This window comes from Equus przewalskii, chromosome 17 (assembly GCF_037783145.1).
Source record: "Equus przewalskii isolate Varuska chromosome 17, EquPr2, whole genome shotgun sequence".
In the NCBI taxonomy this organism is placed as follows: domain Eukaryota; kingdom Metazoa; phylum Chordata; class Mammalia; order Perissodactyla; family Equidae; genus Equus; species Equus przewalskii.
This window is the reverse complement of record NC_091847.1, coordinates 57536543-57563062: the sequence shown is the minus strand read 5'-3', so window position 1 is coordinate 57563062 and position 26520 is coordinate 57536543. Positions and strand designations below refer to the sequence as shown.

The window sequence follows — 26520 nt, the reverse complement described above, 5'->3', positions numbered from 1 at the left end:
GTACAAGAGAACCTTCTTCTTCAGTGGATTTTTTGTTTTTGTTCCCACCCACCTGCCATATCAAAACATCCCTGGTGGCAGTTAAAAGCTGCTGGCCACCCCAATTACAGTGTTTTCACAGAAACTGTCAGAAATAGTTCCAAGAGCCCTTTTAAATTATTACATGTGGGTTACATAAGCACCGGAGGCTCATTAAAATGTTCAAAATATGATATGAATTGAGTCACACAATAGTGGGTCAAAGCTTTAGCTTTTCAGTGTGACTAACATGATCATCTGAGATGAAGGCACCCAGGACAAAAATTTATCTTAACGAAAATCAATTAAAGAATACCTTTCATTTTTTTCCAGGAATCTATACTCCTAGCTTTTAAAAACATGGCTACAATTATTTTGCATTTGGATTAGCTACGTTTTTAAGGATAGCTATAACAAGACCAATCACATTACAAATTGGATATGGGAAGCAAAAGTAATTTTTTATTTGATTTAAACTATGTCTTCCTCAAGAGCCATACCCACTGGGTTGTATGGGGGGGAAAACAACAAAACGTTAAGCCACTCCTCCAAACCCAGATGGATAGTATGATTCAAACAACCCCTTTCTGTATTTCTCATGATAACTCAAGTGGCATGCTGAGTGGGACCGTTTTTCCCAGAGCTCTGCAGACATTTAGCACTCCCTGTCACTTCCTCATTCCTACCTCCTTCTTCTACAAAATACCAGTAGCAGCCTTTTTTGGCACAGTGACAACCTTATATGCCCTTATACATTTTAAAACATCCCCTTGCAGGTTAGTACTGCCCTTCTCCCCTAAAAAAAACAAACTTAACTAACGCTCAGGTATTTAGGTAAAACTTCTAGCATGCCAAATCCATCCCTCCCCAACCTCCTCTCCAAGATGGCGTCTGGCCTTTACAGGAGAAGGGATTGGTGAGGATCCTTAAATCAGCGCAGTGTTCTCAGGTCCTCTGATCTCCAAGGCAATGGTCATTACTCAGCTGGCTGGTCGTCACAGCTAAAGTCAACAGCTAGTACCATTCATGAGCTGCTCTCCAAATACAAAGTCAACCCTTGTTGACACATGATTAAATGAGTATTCTCAAATTGACACTTCAGGTACAACCTAGTTGCACAATTGTTTTGTCCAATTACACCCTGGTAAAAAAGGAGGAAATATTCTTATTGATAAAAAGTTACATTGCTTTGAAAGTAAGGAGACTCAGTAAAAATATTTGTCTCTCAATTCTTACATGTCAGTGAGAATCAGCTCCCAAAGGCAGAGTTTACTAAACTGAAGATCTGAAATAGCTTCAGAAGAAAAAGGAAGGGCTCTCTAACACATCTTTGAAAAACAGAACAGTAAAATACGCTGAATAAACGACCACATTAAAATTTCCCTCATTAGTTTATTAAATCCACTGTAATTAATACTTATTTCACTAGGCCTTGGATCAAGCAGTTAGCTTTGATGAAGTATGCCTGCTTTTGGACAGAAAAGAGTCCTGGAAATCCTGACTTGGTCCACTGGTACAATCTAAAAGTTTCCTAATCAATGTTACTTTGGAAGATTGTACCCAAGACTATGTTCTCTGAACTACCCATAGTTCAGAGTAGCAGGTGCAGTCTTTTCCACAGGGCTCTGAGACTGGGTTTTTTTGAAGACACAATCACTAGCTTGTTGCCTATGCTAGAGCCTCAGGAAAGCTTCAGAGGGAAGCAGAAATCTGTTTAATAATGAGACTAAATTTCTGTGGTCAATTTATTACAGTACCATTAACATCAGAATGGCATACCAAACAAATCTAATTATTTCTAGCATCTCTTTAGTGCCAGTACCTACTGTGGCAGATAAAGAAATAAACCCTTCAGATGTTCAGATCCCTCTTCAAAAAAGGACTTGTGGCCTCCAGCTATCAACTCCTTCATGTTGGCCTCAACTTTTAAGCTCAGGTCATGCTCTTCTTGGGGTGGCCCCAGCCAATGACCAAGCAAGACGTGCTACAAGGGTATACACTTTCACCCAATGCAAGACTCTTCTAACAGGTCATCCTCACTCTGGACCTCTCTGTTGGGGTTTCAGAGACTTTGTCAGATCTGCATCGTGGTCTGTTGACTTCCTGCTCAATCTTGCTTCCCGCTTTTTCCTTTCACAGGTGTTACTCTCAAACAAACCTTTTATACTCCTGTCTCCATCTCAGTGTCCACTTCTCAGAGGACCCAACAGACAAAGTGGTACAAAGAATGACCCCAAAAAGCAAGTAGTAAGTTGGGATTTTGATACTGGATCTCTCACTGTCTGACTGTTGAAGAAGTCATACACTCATTGCATCCCAGGTGGTATATAGGGTACAATTAGTCCTTGACAAAATGTGGTAGAGCAACTACTAAAATTTTTCACTGGTAGAGAGCACTGGAACATAATACTAGATAAGAAGAGTTTTGGGGCACTCTCTTGGAATATAGGATTAAACACTCTGGAAAGGATCTGAGAGGGTGGATCAAATTTGCTGCTATTGTGACTCCCAGATGCCTGCAGAAAGTGATGGCTCATGCTGAGGAAAATGAAATGCCTGAATTGTCATAGTTGACCCTGGAGAAAGGAAATAAAAAGGCCAGGAAAGTGGACATGCTGGAGTGAATATATTATGGAGGCCAGAAAACCTACCAGAAAATTATTTTCCAGAGGAAGGCCCAGAGGACATATCATTCCCCAAGGCCAACAGGAATGTGCTAGTAAGAGGGGCACCAGCATCACAAAGACGTCCAGTGTTGGCTCCTCTTTACAGGTCAGGGCTGACTATAGGAGAGGCTGCCATGGAACTTGGCTCATTAATAGCAGTGAGGATAGTGGGGCCCTGAAGCACTAGAAGCTGAAACAAAACTTAACCCTCAGATGCTAGGGGTTCACAATTATCATAGTGACCAGAATGTCAGAGCAGCAGCTCAGAGGGAGTTGTGAAGATGGTTAACAGAACATAGTGTCACTAGGGGCAAAATACACGGGGAAGCAATGAAATTGTTGCTTAACATGCATAATTAAAAGACAGAATGGATGAGCAGAAGGCTAAGGGTGGCTGCTCCAATAAAAAGTCACAATCTCTTGCCCAGTTCCTGGACCTGTACCAGTTTTCAAACCAGGAACTGAAGATTTGGCTGGGTCTCAGGAAGAAGCACTCTGCAAGACCATGTCAAGTACATATTTTAATGATTCCCCTGGCCCTTCCCCAAAGGGACTCCTCACACTTGTCTGAATGACCGTACACCAGGAATGTATGGTCAAAGGGGAGTACCCACATATTCTGAGTACTATTAAATACAGGGTCAGAGTTGACATTGATACTTGAAGATCTGAAGCAACATCATGTCTCTCCTATTGGAATGAAGGCATATGGAGGCCAGGTAATAAATGGAGTTACCACCAGAGTCTGGCTCACAACGGGTCCACTGAGTTCACAGGTCAACTCGGCGGTCATTTACCAAGTCCTAAGTACATAAGCGGGTCTGACATACTTCACAGTTGGGGTACCCATATATTGTCCTTGGCCTTTGGAGTAAGAGCTATCATAGTGGGGGAAGGCCAACTAGAAGTCTTTGAAACTCCTCCTGGCCGAGAGAGTAAATCTAAAACAATATCACAATCCCAGGGAAATGGTGGAGATTAATGATACCCTTAAGGATATAAAAGACACAGGAGTAATATTTCCTATCACATCTCCACGTAGTTTGACCATCTGGCTCCTGCAGAAACCAGAATTAGCAGAATGATTGTAGGCTACCATAAATTCAACCAAGTAGCAGCCCCAATTGCAGCTGCCATGCCAAGGATAGTATCATTGCTAAAGCAGGATAATATGGCTTCAGATACATAGTAGGTGGCCAGTGACTTGGAGAATCCATTCTTTTCTATCCAATCAAGAAAGACAATTAGAAATTGTTAATGTCCACATGAAATAAACTGACAAGAATATGCGTGGCCACTTTAGCCCCAGGGCTATGTTAACTCTCTTATCTCTTTCATAATATAGTCCAAAGAGATGTAGATCATCTGGAAATTCTGTAGAACATCATATAGATCCATTATATCAATAACATCATGCAAGAAGTTGAGCGAGAAGTAGCTGAGCAAGGTGGCTAGCATGTTGGAGGTTTCTGCTCCAGAGCAGGAAATGAAGCCTAAGAAGAATCAGGGATCTGTCCCTTCATTAAAGGTTTTAAGGGCCCAGGGTTCTAGGTAGTGCTAGAACATCCTCTTCAAAGTGAAAGACAAACTGCTGCCTCTTGCATGCCCTACACGAAAGGAGATAGCACAGTGCCTAGGAGGCTGCTTTGGGTTCTGTAGGCAACATACCCCACACCTAGGAATATATTTCTGACCCATATACCAGGTGCCATAAAAACCTGCCAGCTTTGCAACCTGGCACAAGAAAGGGCTCTGCAGCAGGTCTGAGCTGTGGCACAAGCAGCCTTGCTTGACTCGTGGGCTAGTGGATCTGGCAAATCCTATGGTGTTAGAGTTGTCAGTTTCAGAAAAAGATGCAGGATGGAATTTATGAAAATCTTTGTAGGAGGATCACATTTCAGGCTCCTGGGGTCCTGGATCGAGGATGCACAATTTTTGAAAAATAGTTCTTGGCATCCTACTGGTAAGGAGGAAATGCTTGACCATGGGGACACTAAGTGACACAAAATGAAATATGTCTTGTTGAGCCTACCATGTCATAAATTTGGGGTAGGCCCAGTCACAATTCATCATAAGATGAAAGTATTACATTTGGGATGAAGCACAAGGAAGACCAGGGGGTACGAGTAATCTACACGAGCAGATAGTGCAGATCTTGATGTCACCCATCACAGTTGCATTGATATCCCTCTCTCAGCTCACACTGAAGACCAAATGGGGTAGGGAGTCGGGTATCGAACAACAAGCTGAAAGAATTAAAAACGGTTGAGCTCAGTTTACAGATGGGTTGGCTAAGTATGCGGATGAAAGCTGAAACTGGACAGTAGCTACATCAAAGCCTTACTCAGGAACAGTCATGAAGACAGAGGAGACGGACAATCTTTCTAATGGGCAGAGCTTTGGGTGGTGCACCTGGTCATCTACTTTGTGTGGAAGGAAAAGTGGCCTCACTTTAGAATATAAACCCTCTAGTAGGCAATGGCAAGTAGCCTAGCTTGCTAGTCAGATATCTGAAAAGAAAGAGATTTAGAAGATTACAGACAAGGAGGTCTCGAGGGTTAGAGGTATGCAGATATACACATCGATGTGGGCAAAAAGCGTGAAGATCTTTTCATCACATGTCAATGCCCACCAGAAGTACACATTATAGAAGAAGCACTAAACAATCAAGTACAAAAAATTACTCAGCTAGTTGATGTTAACCTGTCTTTGTTAGTGGCCACCTCAGTGCTGGCATACTGGACACATGAATGAAGTAGTCATGGCAACAAAAATAGAGTCTATGCATGGGTCCATCAGCACAGAGCCCATTTACCAGAGCTGACCTACTACTGCCTCATGTGAAGATTCAACCTGACAGTAAGAGAAACCAATGCTGAGCTCCCAATGTCATCACTCCTTTAGGAGATCAAGTCGTCACTTGGTGGAAAGTTGTCTACATTGGGACCTTTCCATCTTGGGAGGGGCAACAGTTCCATCTCATGGGAATAGATTACTTATTTTGGGTATGCATTTGCATTTCATACCCATCAATCTTCATCCAGCACCACTATCTGGGGACTCACACAATGCCTGACCCACAGGCATGGAATATAATACAGTATAGCATCCAACGAGGAAAATCACTTCACAGCAAAGGTGGTGCAGGAGGGCGCCCATGATCATGGGTTCCACTGGTTGTATCACGTGCTGCATGTCCCAAAAGCTGGTTGCCTAACAGAGCACTGGAATGGCCCACTGAGAGTGAGGTTCAAGCACTTGCTAGGAGACAATACTCTGCAAGGAGGAGGAACTGTTCCCCAGAATGCAGGAGACTCTGATACGGCTCAGGGTCCCCAATAGGAACAACACATGGGTCCAGGAAACAATGGGTTAAAACAGGAAGAGCAGCATTTACCATCATTCCCAGTGACCCACTGGGGACATAGCATTTCCCCATTCCTGCAACAACAAGCTTTGTGGATCTAGAGGTCCTAGTCCCCAGAGGTGGTAAATTCTTGCTAGGGGACACAGCAAGGGTCCCACTGAACTAAGCTTTATCTGCTTCCTGGGCACTTGGGATCTCTTGAGTTCAGTGACAAGTAGTCAAGAAGAGGAGCCAATGTCCTGGCAGGAGAAGCTAACTCTAACCATCAGGAGAAGGTAGGCTTAATGTTAAACAATGGGAGCAAGTAAGAATACAAGTGGTACTTGGGTGATCCATTTGGGCACCTCTACCTTGCCCAATAGTGATTGTAAATGGAAAAGTGCAGCAACACCTGCCTGAGAAGATTATTACCAGGGGCTCAAATTTCTCAGGAATTAGGGGTTTTGACACCACCAGTTTAATCACAGAGACCAGCAGAGGTGGTAGCTGAGAGTAAAGGGGATTTAGAATAAATAGTAGACAGATGCAATGAATTCAGTTGTGGCTCAAGACCAACGGCAAAAATGGGAACTGTACTTTATCCCACTAATTTCTCTAAGTTTCTCTTCAGGAAGAGAGGCCACTGGAACCCTGGAGGAACTGTTCCCTGAATGTGTACAGACAGTGGATCTACATGGTACAAGGAGTGGACTATGACCAACACAGAGATGTGCTGCTCAGGTACCTCTTCAAGAAAAGGCTTTCTGTCTAGCTGTGAGGAGCGTGGTTAGGTGACAGCCTTCAACCATTAACATTTTCAGGTCCATCTCAGGTTTTGCGTCAAGGCCATACTCTTCTTGGAAAAGCTCCAGCTAATGACTGAGCAAGACTGTGTTACAAGGGCCTAGCTATTTTATCTCTGTGTGGGACTCTTCCTCCTTGCTCTGGAGTTACCCCTGCCCCATCCAGTTTCCTCCCTCTTCCTTTCACCTTTTCACATTCTTTTTTTTTTTTTTTTTTCTGAGGAAGATTAGCCCTGAGCTAACTACTGCCAGTCCTCCTCTGTTTTGCTGAGGAAGCCTGGCCCTGAGCTAACATCCGTGCCCATCTTCCTCTACTTTATAGGTGGGACGCCTACCACAGCATGGCGTGCCAAGCGGTGCCATGTCCGTGGCACCTGGGATCCAAACCAGCGAACCCGGGGCCGCTGCAGCGGAACGTGGGAACTTAACCGCTGTGCCACCAGGCCGGCCCCGACCTTTTCACATTCTTAACTCTAGCTCACTGTTTGCTTCCTGGAGGCCCCAAATGGCAAACCTAGTCTTTTCCAGCTCCATCCAGCTCCCCTAGGTTCAGCTCTAACCTTTCTATTTCTACTGATAATTGTAGAGGTGGTATGGTACTTTCCTCAGATATGGATACAAATGTTTACCAGATTCACTTCTTGTGCCCTGTATTGGTACAAATGAAATTTATTCACTATCTATTCCTACCTAACAGATCAGGAAACAGGCACACAGTGTGCAGTAACCTGCCCAAGGTCAAACATCCATGAGTATATCAACAGATTCATGATTTAAACAAAAGTAGTTGGCTCCACTGTCTTTATCTGTAATCCTTATACTCTTGCCACTAGGAAAGGGTTAGTAGCACCAGCATCCTAAAACTGTAATAGAGAAGTGTTTAGAGAAGCCAGGCCTGGTTCATACAAGGTTGGGGAACATAAAGATACAGTTGTTTTAGGAAAAGATAGTTCCCAAAACAGTAACAACTAGTATAAGTGTTAGGTTTTGTTACTATTGAAAAGTAAAGCTTAAGAAAACACTTTCATGATTACCTCTGACGTCTGTATAGACTGCTATTTCCCAGTTGGTCAGGCAATCTCCTTATCCTCACGATGTCTCGCCAGCTGGATCTTAACCTAAAAGAAGCATCATCTTCCCTACAGAATTAGCTTCTCTTCTTTACTTCACTCTGTTTATGTTCCAACATTCTCCCATTCACTTGGGCTTCATCTTGGAAATTAGTGGGCACTTTTTTTGCTTACAGGTTCTTGGTCTAACTATTGTAAAAAGTCTGAAAACCGTGTCTGCTCTTCTTAAGATTTTCACGAAAAAGCGACTACTAAGGTCTACTTTCTTGCAAACTGTAGAGAAATTATTTTAGATTAAAGTAAATTGTGGTAAATCCTAACCACTACCAGGTTTCCGTCGAACAGCCTGGATACACTCTCTGGCGCTTAACCAAAAGAACTACAATTGCCGTCGTACGTTGCGGCGTTCTCAGCCTAAAACTACAATTGCTCACGTCTTTTCCGTCCTCACATACGGTGGATGCTGGACTTTGTAGTTCCTATCAACTTATCTTTTGTCGCTGTCTTGAGAAGGGGAAAGCGTGGATGGATCGACTTCTCTGAATGTGCTATTAGCATACAGTACTTAAAACAAATTAACAGGATAACGTATCAAAGCCAGTGTAGGGTCAGGTTTTTATATTTCACGTTCCGCCTTCCTCCTACTGCCGGGGCCCGGAAAAGGGAAGTGACGTATTTCCGGTGTAATGGCGGTGCGGTGGCGCCTCAGGTAATTACCGACCTCCGTAGACTCGCGGCAAGCAGCGAACCAGAGTGGGGGTGGCGTGTTGCTGGGCCGGGTGGGAGGTGAAAGGGACCCAGGAGTGGGTGCGGGTTCGCTGGCACGGCCGTGGGCGGCGCCGGGGTGCGCGGGGCTCTCCGGCCGCGCGGCGGCCCGCGAGGTTGGAGTGTGAGAGCCGGTCGGGCGGAGCAGTCTGAGCAGGTGGGGAAGCGGCGACTCTGAACTCCCTTCCCGCCCGCGCGGACTGGCCAGCTTCCTGGAGAGGTTCTTGGGCTGTGTCTCCGCAGTGTCTTTGTTGCTTGAATCCGGCGTGGCTCATCTCTCTTTTCGTGTGCGGTGTGTTTCGGCCGCGGATCACTTAGAGCTTCTTGAGTCACTTGGGCTTCTTAAGGCCCCTTACTTAGTGCTCGGGCCCCAGGTCATGGGAGTGGGATTAATGAACTGTAGTTAATTAAAAAATAGTGCAAGTTCCGCTCTTATGCCTCTTTCCGACGTAATATTTATTTGACTGCTTCTTTAAAATTTCCTTAGTCTTTTCTTTTTTCATTCATTTGCCCTGTAAATAATGATGCTTCCTAGTGGTTACTCCTGGGGACTCGTCGTCCCTCTTTATGTGTGCTCATCATCTGTCATCCTTTATCCTTCCATAAGTTGATCTACCTCCGATAAGGTGATAATTTACAGACTTGGGTCTCCAGTCTCCGCCTCTCTGTCGAGCTCCGCGTTTTACAATACAGTTGCATATAACGATAGTGTGTTAGTTAATTCACGGAGCCTGCGAAAACCGCTTTACCGCTTTTCACTTAATCCTCACAACAAATCTTTGAGATAAATAGAGAAGGAAAAAATTGAAGAAAGGCTATTCTAGATGCAAGAATTAGGTGATTGAAAGTGCAGTAGAGTTCCCTGTGCTTTTTTAGGTATCTACAGACTAAAAGTAGAAGATAGAAAATCAAGCGAACTTGGGATTTAGGAGTGCAGTTGCCCTGCCTCTTCTTTATCTGTTTAACCGTGTTTTGTTTTAGGATTGCCTGTGAACTCGGGAGTTAACTTCAATTATCATACTATGGAAAAGCAGATTTAGAATTGGCGTGAAAAGTGTGAGGTTTTTTTGGTGAGGAAGATTGGCCCTGAGCTAACATCTGTGCCAGTCTTCCCGTATTTTGCTTGTGGGATGCCTCCACAGCATGATTGATGAGTGGCATAGAGTCCACGCCCCAGATCCGAACCAGTAAAACCAGGCTGCGGAAGGGAATCCTGCGGAACTTTAACCACTTGGCTGTGGCCAGCCTGTAAAACTGTAGTTTTGGTCCCAAGAAGCGTTGCTCCAGGCAGCATCTGGAGGAGGAGGAGACCTTGTTGTGTTGATGCTGGGTGATGGACTGGTAAGCCAAAGATTCTAGTCTTGATTCAGCACTTATTAGGTATGTCACTTGGGGCGGGTTACCTAACATCTCTAGTCTCAGCTTCCTCGTCTGAAAAATGTGGATAATAATAATACCTGCCTCAGTGGATTGTTTTCAGGATGAAGAAAAATAATGTATATAAGGCAGTGTGCACAGTGCCTGGCAGACAGTGTTAGCTATTACTATGTTACTATTACTACTGTGATATAGTTGGTGAATTCTCTCTGAGCCTCGGTTCTTTCTTTGGTTCTGAATGTTGCCCTTCCACTTTCAAGTGCCCATGACACTTTTACGGATCGTTTCCCACCTCGTTTGCCTGGGGCTCTGAGACTTCAGTGGCCAAGAACCTTGATCTAATACCCTGGCCCAGTGGTTCTGAAAATGTCTCCTGAATCAGCAGCATCACTGTCTCCATGGAACTTGTTAACAATGTAAATTATTGGTCTTCACCCAAGTCCTGTTGAATCAGAAACTGGGTAATGGGGTGCCTCTAAGTTTCTTTTTTCCCAAACCATCCATGTGATTCTCATGGCAGTTAGTTTGAGAGCCACTGTTCTAGCCTGTCTCCATGGGATCTGCTCTGGTTCACCCTCACCCCTGCCTCCAGCATCAGATTTGCTGCTTTCCTTGCTCCAAAGTATTTGATCTATGGCCAGCCAGTATTTCCTTGTTACCACGCTGCCACATCTTTCCTCCTTTTGGATAGTTTAGCTCCAGTCACTTCTGTAATTCTGATGCTTCCTAAACTACTTTTCTGTCTTTCCTCAACCAGCTTTTTTAGCTCGGTCAGCTTTCCTAGCTGCTAAATTGTTAGAGGTTCACTCTCCTCCTTGATGATTATACATTGCCAAGTGATCTACAGGGGCTTCTTGTACCTGAGACCACCTACGAGACACACAGTGACACACTGCGTATTTATAATGCCCGTGCCTTAACTTGGACATTATTTTCTCTTTATTGCCCACTTGTCTTTAGACTGAATTTTGTGCTACCTGGTGACTTGGTATAAGTCTTGGCTGGCCTAGAGCTCATTTAAGAAAGAAGTAGTTATTGGTGATATAGTTGATCCCACTGATGACTTCGAAGGCTTCTTTGTTGCATTTTTCTGCTTTTCTGTTTAAGTCCGAGAATCCTAGCGTGGGAGGGTGATGGTCAAAGAGGCCTCTGACATATTAGTTCCAGCATACTGCTAGACTTACTAAACCTGTAGCCTAAATATTTTATCTCAGTATATACATTTCCCAAGTGGACATTGGAAGAGACATTTCAATGCCTAAAGCAAAGTGCAAACTTTCAAGGAATATTTCTTCAAAAATAATACATCAGGAGAGGAAGCAATGGATTAAAGCAAACCTTTGCTGTTTATAGCCAAGCTAATGAATCTTTCCCAGTGGACAGATATCAAAAAGATGGTATGGGCTTTCTTGGCCTCGGGACACAAGGGCTCCTGTGATTAAGGAATAAGTTAGCTAATGGGAGAGAGAGACCCAGTGGAGATTTATGTTTAACTTGACTTTGAGCTTAACTCATAAATGGATCAGGCTAGACAGAGTTCAGCACTTCCACATGAAAAGTTACCCTGTGAGTCCTTCCCTGATAGTTTTTCTGGACAACTTTATTCTAGACTTGGTGACAGGAGCCTCTGTAGTGGAACGTAGTGCTGTTTCTAGAGACTACATAAATTTCTCTGTGGAGGCCAACACCTCTAAGTGTCTCTAAAACAGAATGTGGTTCACTAAGTGGCTAGAGAACTGATCTTTTTCATCTCAATAGGGAGTTTAATTCAAGCTGCTCTCCAGGTTAACCTGCGGTCAGGACAGGTAGGGGATGGCACTCTTGATACAGTTGATGACAAACAGCTTGGTCATTCCTAGAAGTAAGCGTTGGTAGGTAGGACAAAGCTGTCTTGGTGAGCAAGTTGTCAAAATATCATTATAGGGAGTTCTATGTGGGAAGAAAGGAACAATCATCAAAAGTCCACACACACCCTTTTTAATTTAATTTTAGAATTGGAACCTAAGTGGCAGGCACTGTCCTAGGTTCTGGATGTGTAGCAGTGACCAAGAACTTCAAGGATCCAGTGTTCTCATCCAAGGTCTTTCAGGCTCTAGCTTCATGGATCTCTCGTGTTTCATCTCATTTCTGCTCAGTTTTCTCTGTGTGCCCTTTACTCAAATAACTTAGAATCCCCCAAATTCTTTTCTATCTTTGGGCCTTTTACATATTGATCCCATTGCCTGAGTGACCTTTTCCCCCTTTACGTATGGGAAATGACCTTTCTCCCCTTTCCTGCTTGTCCTTGAAGATTCAGCTTTAAGACCCACTTTCTGTATGCTCCAAACCAACTTAGTTGCACTGCTCTTTTCCAGTAGTGTTGTGTTTTTACCGTTGCTGTAGCACTTAGACTTTTCTTCCCTACCTGAGGATGGGAACTTCATCTCTCAGACCTCAGTGCCTTCTGTGCAGCTTAACATGTCTATCACCCCACCGTACACAGACACTGCCTTTAACCTCTATCCTTAATTTGTGTCCAAAGAATAGGGAGTAAAGTTAAAAAGTAGAAAGAGACTGTGACCATCCTGTTCATTCTCTTAACCTCATACTTTCTCATTTTCTCTGTAACTACTTTTCAGAACCACTTCTTAATATAAGTATCAGTATGGTTTCAACCTCATCATTTTTTAGTTCTGTTTTCCTGTGCAAGATTTTTCAGTTTTTATAGCCTCACAAAGGAGACTTCTGCACAAACACAAACTTTAACACAAAATGATGGAGGAAGCATTCAGTGGGTGATTAGAAGCACTGAAACTATTTCTTTACCACAAGGCATGTATTAAGTTAGGTGACAGAGTTATCATATAGGTTTGAAATTTAAAGTTTTGCTTTCTCTTTGTTATTGTGAAAATGGGTTTAAATTTAGCTTAATCACTAGCCGTAAGAAAACCCATAATGAAAATGTTTATTCAATGAATGAAATGCTGGGTTTGGTGAGGAAAGTTAAATCTTGTTACCAGGCAGCTGAGCTGTGAACCAAGGGATGTATGGGGCAACTAAGGCAAGACAGGGTGGCCTGAGAAGGATTTGAGTACGAGTGATTGAGGGTATAGTAGCAGAGATGTCCCTTAGGACTTGTTTGTGTTCAGTAACTAGAGGGACTGCTACTGAACAACTGTTCCATTAAAGGATAATATATGGAGACAGATTGTTGATATAGTAGGCATTGAGACAAAATTTCCATTTAAAAACTTAAGGGAAATTTGGAAAGTATAAAATAGTATTGAATATATCGCAGTGGGATGTGCCTTTCATTTGAAGGCCTGGGTTTCCCTGTGGGCAGGTTTGCAGATATTTAAAGGATCCTTTTGCCCTGCATGGGTGGAATATAATGGAACCCTACCAGTTAGTAGTATTCATATGTAATATGTATTTTTAGAGGCAAGTTGGGAAAGTTCTTATAGCCTAGAGATAAAGACCTTGTGAGAAATCTTGCTAGAAAGGTCAAAAACAATTTACCTTCTTCTAAAATGAAACTAAGTCTCTTTGTGGGATCTCCCCTAAACAGATCCTTCCCTCTACCTTCTCCTATATGTAATAGCAAAGAGAATGGGGGGGGGGGCGGAATGGGCAGATTTGATTCCGTCTCCTGTTAACTGAGAAGCTAGAATCAATAGGATTTGGTGACTGACTGGGAAGGAGGAAAAGGAAATTGACACCTGGCAAGCTTTATAGGTAATATCTTGGAGGAAGAGCTGGTTTGAGGTGGGGAGGAGGCAATGATGAGTTCCAGTTTGGACTTCCTAAGTTTGGAGGGCCTCTCGGACATCCACATGGAGGTTCCTATAGGCATTTGGACATAAAGATTTGGAACTCTGTAGAGAAGATTGGGCTGGATGAAAGTCTTTCTCTCATATATGTTGGTTGAAGCTGTGGGGGTGGAGATGGTCTTCCAGAGAGAATATGGAGAGAGAAAAGATAAGGACTATTCATTCCACCATTAACAAATATGTATTGAGAGCCTTCTGTTTTGTCAAGGTAGCAGTGAAAACAGACAAAAATCCATGAGCAAAGATTAAACTCTACAGGACAGTAAATGTTAGAGAGATGGACAGAGGAAGAGAGATGGGAAAAAGCACATGAATGTGCTACCTGTGTAAGTCTAGAAGTGAGAACTTCAAGAAGAGAGGGTTAGCAGTACCAAATGCTAGAGCAATGTCAGATACAAGAAGGAAGTAACCCCTGGATTTAGCAACAAGGAGGTCATTGTGTAACCTTGATGCTACTGTGGAGTAGTGGGAGTGGCAAACCCAATTGTGGTGGGTAAGAGGGGTTAACGGGGGTTAAGAATTGGAAGCATTGAGTGTAGACTCATCTATCAAAAAAATCTTGGCTGTGTAGGGCAAAAGAGTGACAGTGAAGGAGGGACAGGATAAAGGGAATTTGCCCCATAAATGTTGTGATTTATTTTTAAATGAAGCAGTAAAGAAGTTCAACATGTAGAATTTTTCTCTAAAATCAACTCAACTGGAAGTCACTATTGTAAATTTAAAAAAAGCTCATAGAAGGGCCAGCCCAGTGGTGCAGTGGTTAAGTTTGCTCATTCTGTTTTGGCAGCCTGGGGTTCATGGGTTTGGATACCGGGTGCGGACATGGCACCGCTTGTCAAGCCCTGCTGTGGTAGACATCCCGCATAAAAAGTAGAGGAAGATAGGCACCGATGTTAGCTCAGGGCCAGTCTTCCTCAGCAAAAAGAGGATTGGCAGCAGGTGTTGGCTCAGGGCTAATCTTCCTCAAAAAAAACCCAAAAAACAAAAAAAAATAGCTGATAGAAATTGTAAAACAAATAAAACTTGACAAATTCTTGCTGTCATAGAGCCTGCATTCTGGTGAAAAGGAGCATATTAAAAGATCTTCCTATGTACCAGCAAAAGAATTAAAAAAAAATTTAAGTAGCAGATCCAAAGGATCATAGCATTTTTTAATTTCTTTGGTTACCTAAATACAGACCAACATGGACTGACTTCATGATGTAGGAAATGAATGGGGGATAGTACCTTCTCCCAATTTATAATGAGTAGTTTTTAGTATGGATGTTGGTATCACTGAATTCATTAAAATGATAAGAACTTTTAGATTTTGTCGTTTTTTTTCACTTATCTGAGCTTACTCTCTTAAGGTGTCCCAAAATTGTTGCTGTCTCTGAGGCACAAAGAATCAGAGACCTGTCAAAGGCTTTTATATTGTGCTTTTTCCTTATCACTTAAAAAACCCAAACAATATCCAGACAGTATCCGCACAGCTTCTAGCCCTGTGCTTGAACGTGGTAATCTTCATTCAAATGGTTCTGAGTCAAAGAGCTCGCCTGCTGTACAGTGGTTTACGAGGAACAACAGGGACAGGTCTGCACTTCTTTGTCATGTGTGGAGTCAGAACTGTTTTGACAGTCAGAATTTTTCAGATTTTAGGGAAGAAATACAGTGTAGGTATATTGATTAAAAATCCTCTAGTCAAATACATTAATATTTCTACACTGCATCAAATGAAGAGTCACGTTGTCTCAAGCTGGTGTATGTCAAGTTTGGCTGCCAAATGAATTTACCATAAGCTTAAAAAAAATCTTTGTATTTTCACAGCTTTTCAGATTTCAGAATTGCAGATGAGGGATTGTCACTCTGTACCTGGTGATTTTTCCTGAAAGGGATAGGAGTGTTTTGGCCCTTTTATTTTCTTGAAATTGTGAGAACCTATGCTGAAATCAAATTACAACATCATTGTTCCTTATGTGACGTATCATGGGGCAAATTTCTCACCAGTATGTACGTATCCAAGAAAACAGCAAGATAAAAGTAAGAAAGCAGTTTTCTTAAACAAAGGGGTTTTCCTTCAGTAGAAATAGGGAAAGGCCATAGCACTCTTGTCATTAATGCTTAAGAACTGTGGCTAATCTGTCACTCCTCTCTGTTCCCTGGGAAGGACAATCACTATTTGGAAGGGTCAGGGGCTGCTTGGGTCCTGTTTGGGGATTTTCCAGAGGATCCCATTACCGCCTCTCCCCATTACATTTTTGCATTTAGAACAGATTTAGCCTAGTTTTTGTTTCTGAAGACTGTTTAGTATTACCATTTTTCTCATTGGGCAACTAAGGGTTTTATTTTTTTAAACTCTGTTATAATGTTTAAAGTTCGCCAAGCCTACTGTTAGTAGGTAGAATGCAGAGGAGCAAACTAAAGGGCATCCACTTTGTTAACTCCCTTTTAACAATTTCATGATAGTATGTTTTGGTGAGTTCCTCTAAGATAGGCTCAGGACACCTAAGGGTCAGTGGTAGAATTGTTCTACTGAAATAATTGAGAAAGCAGTATATGTCAGCCGTTAGTTGAATATTTTCTCATTTTATGAATTTTTGAGATAATTGCAGAATTTACAATTTCATAGTTTCCAGTTAACAGTCTAAAGTGCTTCTTTCAAATTTTGTTAAATATATTGTTTTCTGATGCTTTCTGAAACTGATGGAAAATCATCATTTTTAAACTACATCTCTTTATTATAAAATATTCTCCTTGCTCGGGAGAGCAGGTGCGGTTTTGCTGAGCTGCTTACTTGTGACAAGGAGAGAGAAATTTAATAATTCATCATAAAATCCACATAGTGATGCTAAGAAGAGCAGCGAGAGCTATAAACTCTAGATAAATTGCTCTCATTGCAGGAATTTCCAATTAGTCTAAGTGTCAAGCATGCACATGTTGAACTCTCAGAATTTCCCTACAGGCATATTCTGTATAAATCTGGACGATGATAGCACCTTGTGCATTTTTTTTAGAACTGCAGCAGCAATCTACTTTATGATATTGTCAATTTCACACTTACATTTTGGCACTTGGAAATGTAACAGATTGTACTTGATTGCCAGAAAATTATTTGGTGATGATGGTTGAAGGGTAGAAAAAGGAAAGATGACACTGATCAGAAAGAAAACTCATTAAATTTAAAAGTAAGGTAATTTGAAATAAAATACACTAAAAATTGCTTTGTGTGTTCGTGTGTGTGTGTGTGTGTGTGTGTGTGTGTGTGTGAGGTTGGTAGGTAGGTTGAGAGGAGAAACCAGGTTTAAGACTCAGGAGGGATAGCTAAGGAAAATGCTAAATCTTGCACAGTAGAGTCAGGTGATTTGTTTGCTCCTGTTGTAGCTGGTCGCAGTGCATTCTAGGTATGCTGATTAAATAAAGGGATCCTTAAAATTGTTGTTAGGCACGTTTAAAAAGAAGTAGGGCCTCATTATATTAACATCAAAACCTTTGCTATCTGGATCTTTGGAAGAGTGGATCAGTTTAGGATAGGAACTTTTGAGGGGTAGTAGAGACTATCTGTTTACCTTTTATAATTTACCATTTTGGCATCAGTTTTATAATTTACCGCTTTGGCATCATTAGTAAATGTTGGCATTTTCATTGGGATGCCATATCAGATAGTTTTGGCATCAGGTAAACCTTTTGAATTTTGGCTCTGCCGTTTACTAGCAGTAATTTACTTGGACACAGTGCTTTAACTCTTTGTACCTTAGTTCTCCCATTGAAAAGTCAGCCTTAAAAATCACCCAAATAGGGTAATTATGAGTATTGAATGAGAATAAATAAATGAAGTGCCTGGTATAGTGTCTTTGTGACTACAATAATTTATCATTTATTGTTGTTATTGTTATCTTATTCTAAACTACACATTTCTGACTTCTAAAACAGGAAGTGTCGTTAGTTTTTCTCTAGGTAGCTCAGGAACATCGTTACAATGTGCTGTAGAATCTATAGGTGTAGATGGTAAATTAGTTTGTTGCAGAGTAACTGTATGCATTGACAGTCCTCCCATTGACTGTTTTGAACAGTGATGGTGAGCCTGTATTCACCGTTGCGCATCAGCTTTGGGACACTCGTTCTCTTATTTTAAAATGACTTGTCTCAGTGGAATACGTTATATAGTTGAGGAAAATGCTTTTTTGTTGTTTTAAAAAGATTGGCATCTGAGCTAACATCTATTGCCAATCTTCTTTATTTTTTTTCCTTCTTCTTCTCCCCAAAGCCACCCAGTACATAGTTGTATATTCTAGTTGTAGGTCCTTCTGGTTGTGCTATGTGGGACGCTGCCTCAGCATGGCTTGATGAGCGGTGCTAGGTCTGTGTCCAGGATCCAAACTGGTGAAACTCTGTGCTGCCGAAGCGGAGTGTGCAAACCTAACCACTTGGCCACGGGGCCAGCCCCAGAAAATGCTTTTAAAAAGTTTGTATATTACTGGCATCAGAGTTTATAATATCTCCTTCATTATCAACTTGGGCACACTATTTAGGTAACAGGTGATTTTATAATGAATCTTATTTCAAGTACATAGTAAGATAAGTTCTCTTGGGTAGAAAATATGTATCTATAAGGATTTAAGTAATTCCGAGAGTCCAAGTCCAACCCTGTTCTGATTCTTCTACCAGAAAACCATACTGTGAATATGATAATTGTCAGCAAGTTCACAATCTTACTGGATTAGAAAGTGTTCTCTTCCATTATTTTGCCCCTCATGCAGAGATAAGAACTTCAGCCCACTTCCTTCTAGAAGGAAGGCTGGGTACAGGATGTTAGTCAATTGAATTAGTGTTGAATTCAACTTCACATAGGTTCTACTATATAAACACATCCCCTATTAGAGTTGGGCAGATTGTTCGACTCAGGATATAAAGAAGGTCCACACATTACACTTGTTAAGTCTGTTATTCTATAACAACTGTCCTCTTTTTTTTTTTTTTTTTTTTGTTCCCATGCCATTGAATTGTTGGGGAAACTGGTTCGTTTGTCTTGTGTTTTAAAGCCCACCAATGAAAAAATTACTAGTAACACAGCTAATTTGTAGTGAAAGTTAAGTTTATTAATTTGCTGCAGCAAGAGAGAAAGCATACTGTAGGGGATCGTGGGGTATTCTAAAAAGGGGGGTTAAGGAAGAGTGCTTAGAGAGTTTGTGAGACTCTAGATTTGTGAGAGTTTGTGAGACTAGAGGTAGACTGGGCAGAATTTGTAAACTAGAGAGTTGCAGGAACAGTAAATGGTCATATCTTTAGAATACATGAGTCCATGCAGACGTCATTTTGTGATCTTACTTTGAAACAGATGGATCTGAACTAACTGGAAATAAGAATTTGACCTCAGGTAGTCCATAACATACATCATGACTTAGACTGGCATGATTTTTCTGTTTTGCAAATTATGGAATCCATTTTAGAAGTTGTGGTTTCTGTTTCAGTTGTTAATTCTCCCTTCATAGCTGCCATCAGGGCCATTTTTTCATTTTATTAGTACTCCTTCTGGTTACTCAGCCTAAGCTGAAGGATAGATTATCTTCAGGAGGTATGACAGTCTGTAGCTGCTCTCTTCTTCAGTAAGTCGTGATTGTCTGTCGAGTTTGTGATGGTAATAGTATCTCTAGTGCCAAGTTCTCTTGTTTATGTTAAATGATCATTTGGTATCATGGCAGCTGCATAGCAGCGTTAAGACCCTGGAGATTACACACTGGTGATTACAACATAGGATGAGGATTATTATATTTTCCCTTATTTCCCATAATCTGAGTCTTCCACAGAAAATAACTAAATGACTTTTTCCATTAATTTGGATATGAGTTATTTTACTTTGCTCGTATCTGAAGAATTAATTAGTACCATATCCAGAGACTGTCAACGACAAGAGTCATGGGAGTACCGTGACAAAAAGGCCCGAGTGACTACATTTAGAATTGTGTTGTCCAATGAGGTAACCACTAGCCCCATGTAGCTATTTGTGTTTAAATGTAAACTTCATTAAAATGAAATAAGATTAATTTTCTCAGTTCCACTATGCACATTTGAAGTGCTCTATAGGCACCTATGGCCGGTGACTCTTGTATTGGTTTAGTGGCTACTGACAATACAGAACATGAACTTTTCCATCAATGCAGAAAGTTCTGTACAGTGCTGATTTAGAAGCGTCAACCAGCAGAGACAGGAAAAAATAAACAAGAGGATCAAGAACAAAAATATGCAAAGAAGTGCATAACAATCAGTGGCTTCTAGCATCGGGGGAAGGAGGGCCTTGTTCTGATGGTCTTGGTCAGAAATAGTCTTCAGTGTTTTCTGCTCCTGTACCAAAAAAGTCCCAGAAATCAGTCACAGGTGATGTGTGGTGGTGGTGATAGCAGCAGTATCCATCAGCTTATTCCCTGTAGATAGTAAAGAATACTAGCTAGAGTCTTTACTCGGATTCTTTTGATGTTCCTTCTCGATGATTCAATTCCTCATGTTAGTTTATAGAAGGGGTCTTTAGCGAATATAAGAAGCACAAACTCCTGTGGACAGTAAGTGACTCTGATTACTTTATCTAATAACATTATTAGAATAGAGGAGAGTGGAATCCTCTGTTGAGGTGTAATACAGTGTCAGTTTGTAAGGACTTAGTCACTGATTATCCTGGGAGTAAGAACAAATTATGGATAGTAACGGCATTAACATTTCTCTAGGCTTGTAATTTTCCATCAAGTATGTTTCAGATCTCACCAATTAATAAACGTATAGGCAGAAAATTTTTTATTGGAAGTTATTAAAATCTTTGTATATCAAAGTCCTTTTAACTTGAAAGGTATATAATCATTGATACATTTATTGTTATCAAATTTGTATCTAGTTTACCTAGGAAGGCTGAAGTCTCTGTTAATGTAGGTTTTTTCCTCTTCTTTCCCTCTCTCAATTTTTCATGTTTTATATTCACTTTAAAGATAATGAAAGCATTTTATGAACATATTTTGTCATCTGGACAGTCCATTTCTGCGCTTACATTTGTGTTTGTGATCATGTTGCAGTAGTATTATTTTAATTAGCATGGCATATGTCTTAAACACCAAAGAACCTGTGCTGTGCAGTCGGTGCATTACAAGTGAGAATTTGCTCCTTATAAACTGCACCCAGAATTTCTCAGATTTAAAAAGGACTGATACTGATAGTCTTGTACATGTGTGTATGTGGTTCTTACCAGTGAGTTACTAAGTATTAATACATTTGGAATTTTTATGTCCCTTTCCAAATAATTTATGACTAAGTTCTTCACTATTAAGTAGATGGACTGTGGAGTCTCTGTACTTTACCTGAGTGGCTCATGTTTTAAGACAAATTCAGAACCAAGATTTCTCATCTAGAATTGGAAAGCTGAGAAGACCTGGGTAAGAGCTGGATATTGGAATTAGCTTGGGGATGCTTTCATAAAACCAGCAATCCTAGGCATTTCCCCCACCCCACACACGTCTCCTGATGTAGTCAGTCAGGTGGGCCCCGATATATGTACAAGTAATTCTCCTATCAGGCAAGTTTTCATAATTCAGATTATTTTTAACATAGTGACTTAGGGATCCAGTTTTACGCTATTAAGTAGTGCTCTGAAATTGGCATGTGCAAAAAAAGCCCAGCTAGCCACTGCTTGAGTGGCTTAGTGTTTTGCTTAGCATCGTAAAGTAACCTTTTATAACTAGAATCTAAGCTCCATGTGGGCAGGGGATTTTGTTAGGGGTTGTTCATTGCTGTCCACCCAGTGCCTAGAAAGATGCCTGGCAAAGCAATAGAAGTGCAGTAAATATTATTTGTTCTTGAATGCGTGTAGTATAAATAATATCGGGTGATAAAAGTGATAAAGATATATTGGAAATGATATAATGATTGTGCTAATAGTGATTTATAAAATACCATTACCTCTGAGCAATAGTTAGTTGAGTAAAGTTCTGAGTTTTGTGGCTCTGTATATTTAGAGCCATTAAAACAGAACTTTTGAAAAGGGTCGTGTAATTTGTTATGTCAGAGTCATCTTGCTGAGGAGGCAAGTGGGACCCGAAATCCAGCCAAGACAAGGTTGTGCCTTCAGAGTTGTATGACCCGAGCTGAGGGAGGAGTAGCTTCTGTTTTCAATCAGAGGTGTTTGTTCATTAATGTTTGATATACTTAACAGAGTTAGATTTAGGTTTGCCATCTTATTTGTTTTCTATTTGTCCCCTCTGTTTTTTGTTCCTCTGTTTCTTCTTTCCTGCCTTTTTAAATTATTTAAATATTTTGTAAATTCCATTTAAATTTATCTATAGACTTTTTAGCTATATTTTTTTACATTTTTTTTAGTCATTGCTCTAGAGAACACAATGTATATCTTTAATTCTTCACAGGCTTTTTAGAGTTGATATTGTACGACCTCATAAAAAATTTAGAAGCCTTGCCTAATGTAGGTTCGTTTTGGTCACTCATCCTATATTCTATGCTTATCATATATATTCCTTCTGCATACACTGTATTCCCTCAAGATGTTACAATTTTTGCTTTAAACAAACCTATGTATTTCAGATAAAATAAAAAGTAGTTTTTTATGTTTCCCAAGAAAGTTACCATTTTCATTCACTGTTCCTCATTGCTTTCTGAAAATCCAGATTTCCATCTGGTATCGTTTCCCTTCAGCCTGGGGAACTTCCTTTAGCATTTCTTGTAGCGCAGGTCTGCGGCTGATATGTTCTCTTAGTTTCTTGTTTGTTTGTTTAATCAGTAAATATATTTATTTTGACTTCATTCTTAAGATTCTTTTTGCTGGAACTCTAGGTTAACGGTCTTTCATCTTTTAGCACTTTAAAGATTGTTCCACTGTCTTCTGGTCTCCTTAGTTCCTGATGAGAAGTCAGCAGCAATTTGAATTGTTATTTTCCTATATTAGTGCATTGGTTTTTTCCCTGCTACTCTCAGGATTTTCTCTTTATCTTTGGTTTTCAGCAGTTTGACTACTGATTACTGTATATGACTATGTGTGTAAGCGTGGTTTTCTTTATATTTATTCTGCCTGGGATTCTCTGTGCTTCATAAATCTGTAAATTTATACTTTCACCAAATTTGGGGAAAATTTGGCTGTTATTTCTTGAAATGTTTTTTCTATCCCATTCTCTCTTTCTTTCTTGGACTTTAATTATATATATATATTAGACCATTTGATATTTTTCCACATGTCCCTGATACTGTTCATTGAAACTTTTGTCTCTTTGTTCTTTAGATTGGATAATTTCTATCAATCTTACTTCAAGCTCACTCACTTGCCGTTATCTCCATTTTGCTCTTAAGTCTATCCAGTGAATTTTTCACTTCATATATTTTTCAGTTATAATTTGTTTGATTCTATTTTATTGTCTTTTTGTTTTGGGGGGATTGTGTGTGTGTGTGTGTGTGTGTGTGTTTGGCTGAAATTTCCTATGTTTTTATTCCTTGCAAGTATGTTTTCATTCGCACTTTTGAATATGTTTTAAAAACCTTGTATGAATATACTTTAAAACCCTAATTCCAACATCTGGGTCATCTTAGTGTTGGTTTCCTTTGATTGTCTTTTTTCTTAAGATTGGGCCAGTTAGTTTTCTGCTAAGTTGAGTTATTTTAATTGTGTCCTGGACGTTCTTACTATTATTTAGGACTTCGGATTCTGTTACATTCCTCTGAGGAGTGGTGACTTCTTAGGCAATTAACTTAATTGGACTTAAATTGCAAATTCTGTCTCTTGGGCAGCTGCTCACATCTCAGTTCAGTTCTTTGATCCTTAGCGGGACTCTGTTTTGTACGTGTGTTGGGTCAGAGGTGGTCAGATTTGGGAGAGTTTGTACTCAGCATTTGGGGCTCCCCTTCTCTGGCTTTCTTCCCTCTGGGACTCCCCCAGAGGCAGGTTAGTCTATTTTACTGCAGCTACAAATACATAAGTTGTGGGTTGTTTTAGGTTGCAGTTATATTTTATAGATTGATAAGTTTGTAAGGAATCTTGTATATGTTGCTTTTACTGACCTTGACACCATGCTAGCTATTCTAATAGAAACTTTTCTTGACTTAGTGATTTGTGTGCATCCCAATCTGCATTAAATGATAGCAGCTCTACATCACTTTATAGTGTTAATTATTTGGTGTGTGGTCTAGTGAAAAGAATACTTAATTCAGTGTCTTTAGGCTAGGTTTCTAGTTATAGGTCTACCACCAACTGGTATTATAGTTTAGGACATCAAAGTGACTTACCTGACCTTCGGTATTCTTCTCTTTTTTTTTTTTTTTTTTTTTTTTAAGATTGGCATCTGAGCTAACATCTCTTGCCAGTCTTCATTTTTTATCTTCTTCTTCTCCCCAAGACCCCCTAGTACATAGTTGTATATTCTAGTTGTAGGTCCTTCTGGCTCTGCTGTGGGGGACGCTGCCTCAACATGGCTTGATGAGTGGTGCTGTGTCTGCACCCAGGATCCAAACCAGGGAAACCCTGGGCTGCCAAAGCAGAGCTCACAAACTTAACCACTCTGCCATGGGACCAGCATCTGGTATTCTTATCTTTAAAAAGAAGAAATGGCACCAGATAATCTGTAACGTTCTTTCTGACATTCAAATTAAAACTTCTTCCTAGTTGTATTCAATTATTTTAGTGCTGAGCACAGTTCTTTCTCTATATTCTCTACCTCTTTTAATTTTTTTATCTTCTATTTTATTTTTGTAATTTTTTTATCCTAACACCATACCATAAACCATTTAGATATGCAATCCCCATAAACCGTGAACCATTTAGATATGTAATTCCAGTAAAATACTCGAATGGCAGTTTCATGTGAACATACTATCAATTCAGCATTTTTCAAAAATTCACTTAATAGATAGATATTGAAAGACATGTTATTTCAGCGTTTAGTATTGATGACTAGGTTTATTCTGAGCCAAATACTTAGTTCTTGTACATGCATATATCTGAGCCTTGTGTCTTTGATAGATCATGTTAAGACCTGATTATTTCAGTTTAGTACCTTGTATTTTCATGCAGAGTATGTCTGTTTCTGAGTGATTACTATTACAAGAATATTGGATATTTCATTCTTAGTTTATATAGAAACATTGGATATTTTATACTCAGTTTATATAGAATTTCTCTTATGTAATTTTTCCTCTGTTCACTTGTTCTTTATAATGTCACAATACTATTTTATGATACAGGTGTAGGTCTCCCTCACTGAGAATGATTTCAATAGTTATGTGGCATGAGTAACTAAATTAACTTTTGTTCCTCTAAGTCATCAGAATAAAATACTTTATGGTGCTTAATGAGCCCTTGTTATTATTTGCTTTCTTGTTCAGAGTCTTTTCTACTAATATATGTTCTTTATACATCATTATGTGGAACTATCTAAGGATTTACTGAATTTTTATTTAATTATTGATAGTATTTGTGCCTATTGATTAAGAAAAATGAGGTGGTCAGATGTTCAATATGTGGAAATAATATGTTATTTCACATACATTTTATCAGTGTTAACAAAGCTTTCTTTGGTATATTTTATAGGTGACATTTGCAGACAGAAAAAATAAGCTATCAAGGAATTCATACCATTTGGTACTTGTTATTTGGACCAGCTTAAGGAGTCTGATTTATTGGATCAACTGGCAATAGAAGATGAAAAGTAGTGTGGCACAGATAAAAGTAAGTGTTTGAAACTTATAATAAAGAACATAAATTTGTAGTCAATTAGCTGTCCTTTAAACAAGAATGCATGTGTATAATTAGGGCATTCGAACCAGACAATAGTGTGTACACACATCTAACTTACACAATTTCAAATGTAGATGCTTGATCAGATGAGATTAATAGTGTGTAAGAGGGCAGTTGAGAGAACATAGAGATGTGTATGTTATACACATATATATGTGTGTGCACACACATGCATCAGTGCATGCGTGAATCAAGAAAGTGCATGTGAGTGAGCACATGCAAAAGAAAAATAAATAACAGGGCAGGAAATCTGCCATTCTTAAAGAACATGCTTTCCTGAGTAAGCATAAAATAGGAGACAGGTATTTCCTTCCTCAGTTGGTCACAGTTCTTGCAGGTCTGTCTACAAGTGAGCCTTTTGTTGCGTGTTTCATATGCATAAATGAGCTCTTTATTCTGTGCTGTTCTTTACTTTAGACATTATACGTTCATTTCTTCAATTAATACTCACTGAATGGTTACTATGTCCTAGTAACTGCTCTGAGCACTTTGGATAAAACAGTCAACAAAACAGAAATCCTTGCTCTCATGGAGTTTTCATTGTAGCAGTGGGAGACAGAAAATAAATCATAATACATAAGTAAATTATATAGTGTGTTAGAGTGTTAAGTGCTAGACTTGTGCTGTAGAGAAAAGAAATAGGGTAAGGTTGATCAGTAGCATTAGGGGTTGCAATTTTTAATAGAGAGGGCCCATTGAAAAGGTAGCCATTTGAGCAGAGACTTGAAGGATGTGAGGAAGTTAGCTATGCAGATGTCTAGGGGAAGAATGTGCCAGGCAGAGAGAACAGTGAGTGCAGAGGCAGAGTCTAGTGTGGCTGGAGCAGGTTATGGGAAAGTCAGAAGAGTAGGAGATGAGGGCAGAGCAGTAACAGGAACCAGGCACTCCACGTACTTTCAAAACTGTTCCTCTGCGTACGA

General features: G+C 40.2%; 1 protein-coding gene and 1 long non-coding RNA gene across 9 annotated transcripts in view; one reads left to right on the top strand and one right to left on the bottom strand.

Annotated features, from left to right (window-relative positions):
* LOC139076824 (uncharacterized) overlaps positions 1 to 8546 on the bottom strand; it is a 351089-nt gene extending 342543 nt beyond the window's left edge. For 2 of the 3 annotated variants that reach the window (XR_011528811.1, XR_011528812.1), the window contains exon 1: positions 7868 to 8546. This is a non-coding gene — a long non-coding RNA (uncharacterized lncRNA). The remainder of the gene's footprint in view (positions 1 to 7867) is intronic. The other variant, XR_011528813.1, reaches the window with a different exon arrangement.
* CWC22 (CWC22 spliceosome associated protein homolog) overlaps positions 8502 to 26520 on the top strand; it is a 57189-nt gene continuing 39170 nt past the window's right edge. For 2 of the 6 annotated variants that reach the window (XM_070581629.1, XM_070581627.1), the window contains exons 1-2: positions 9650 to 10009; positions 25394 to 25531. In XM_070581629.1, the coding sequence (XP_070437730.1) occupies positions 25505 to 25531 (27 nt within the window). In that variant the 5' untranslated portion in view covers positions 9650 to 10009; positions 25394 to 25504. Of the gene's footprint in view, positions 8826 to 9649; positions 10010 to 25393; positions 25532 to 26520 lie in introns of those variants that run through there. The other 4 variants (XM_008526563.2, XM_008526561.2, XM_070581628.1 and 1 more) reach the window with 4 other exon arrangements.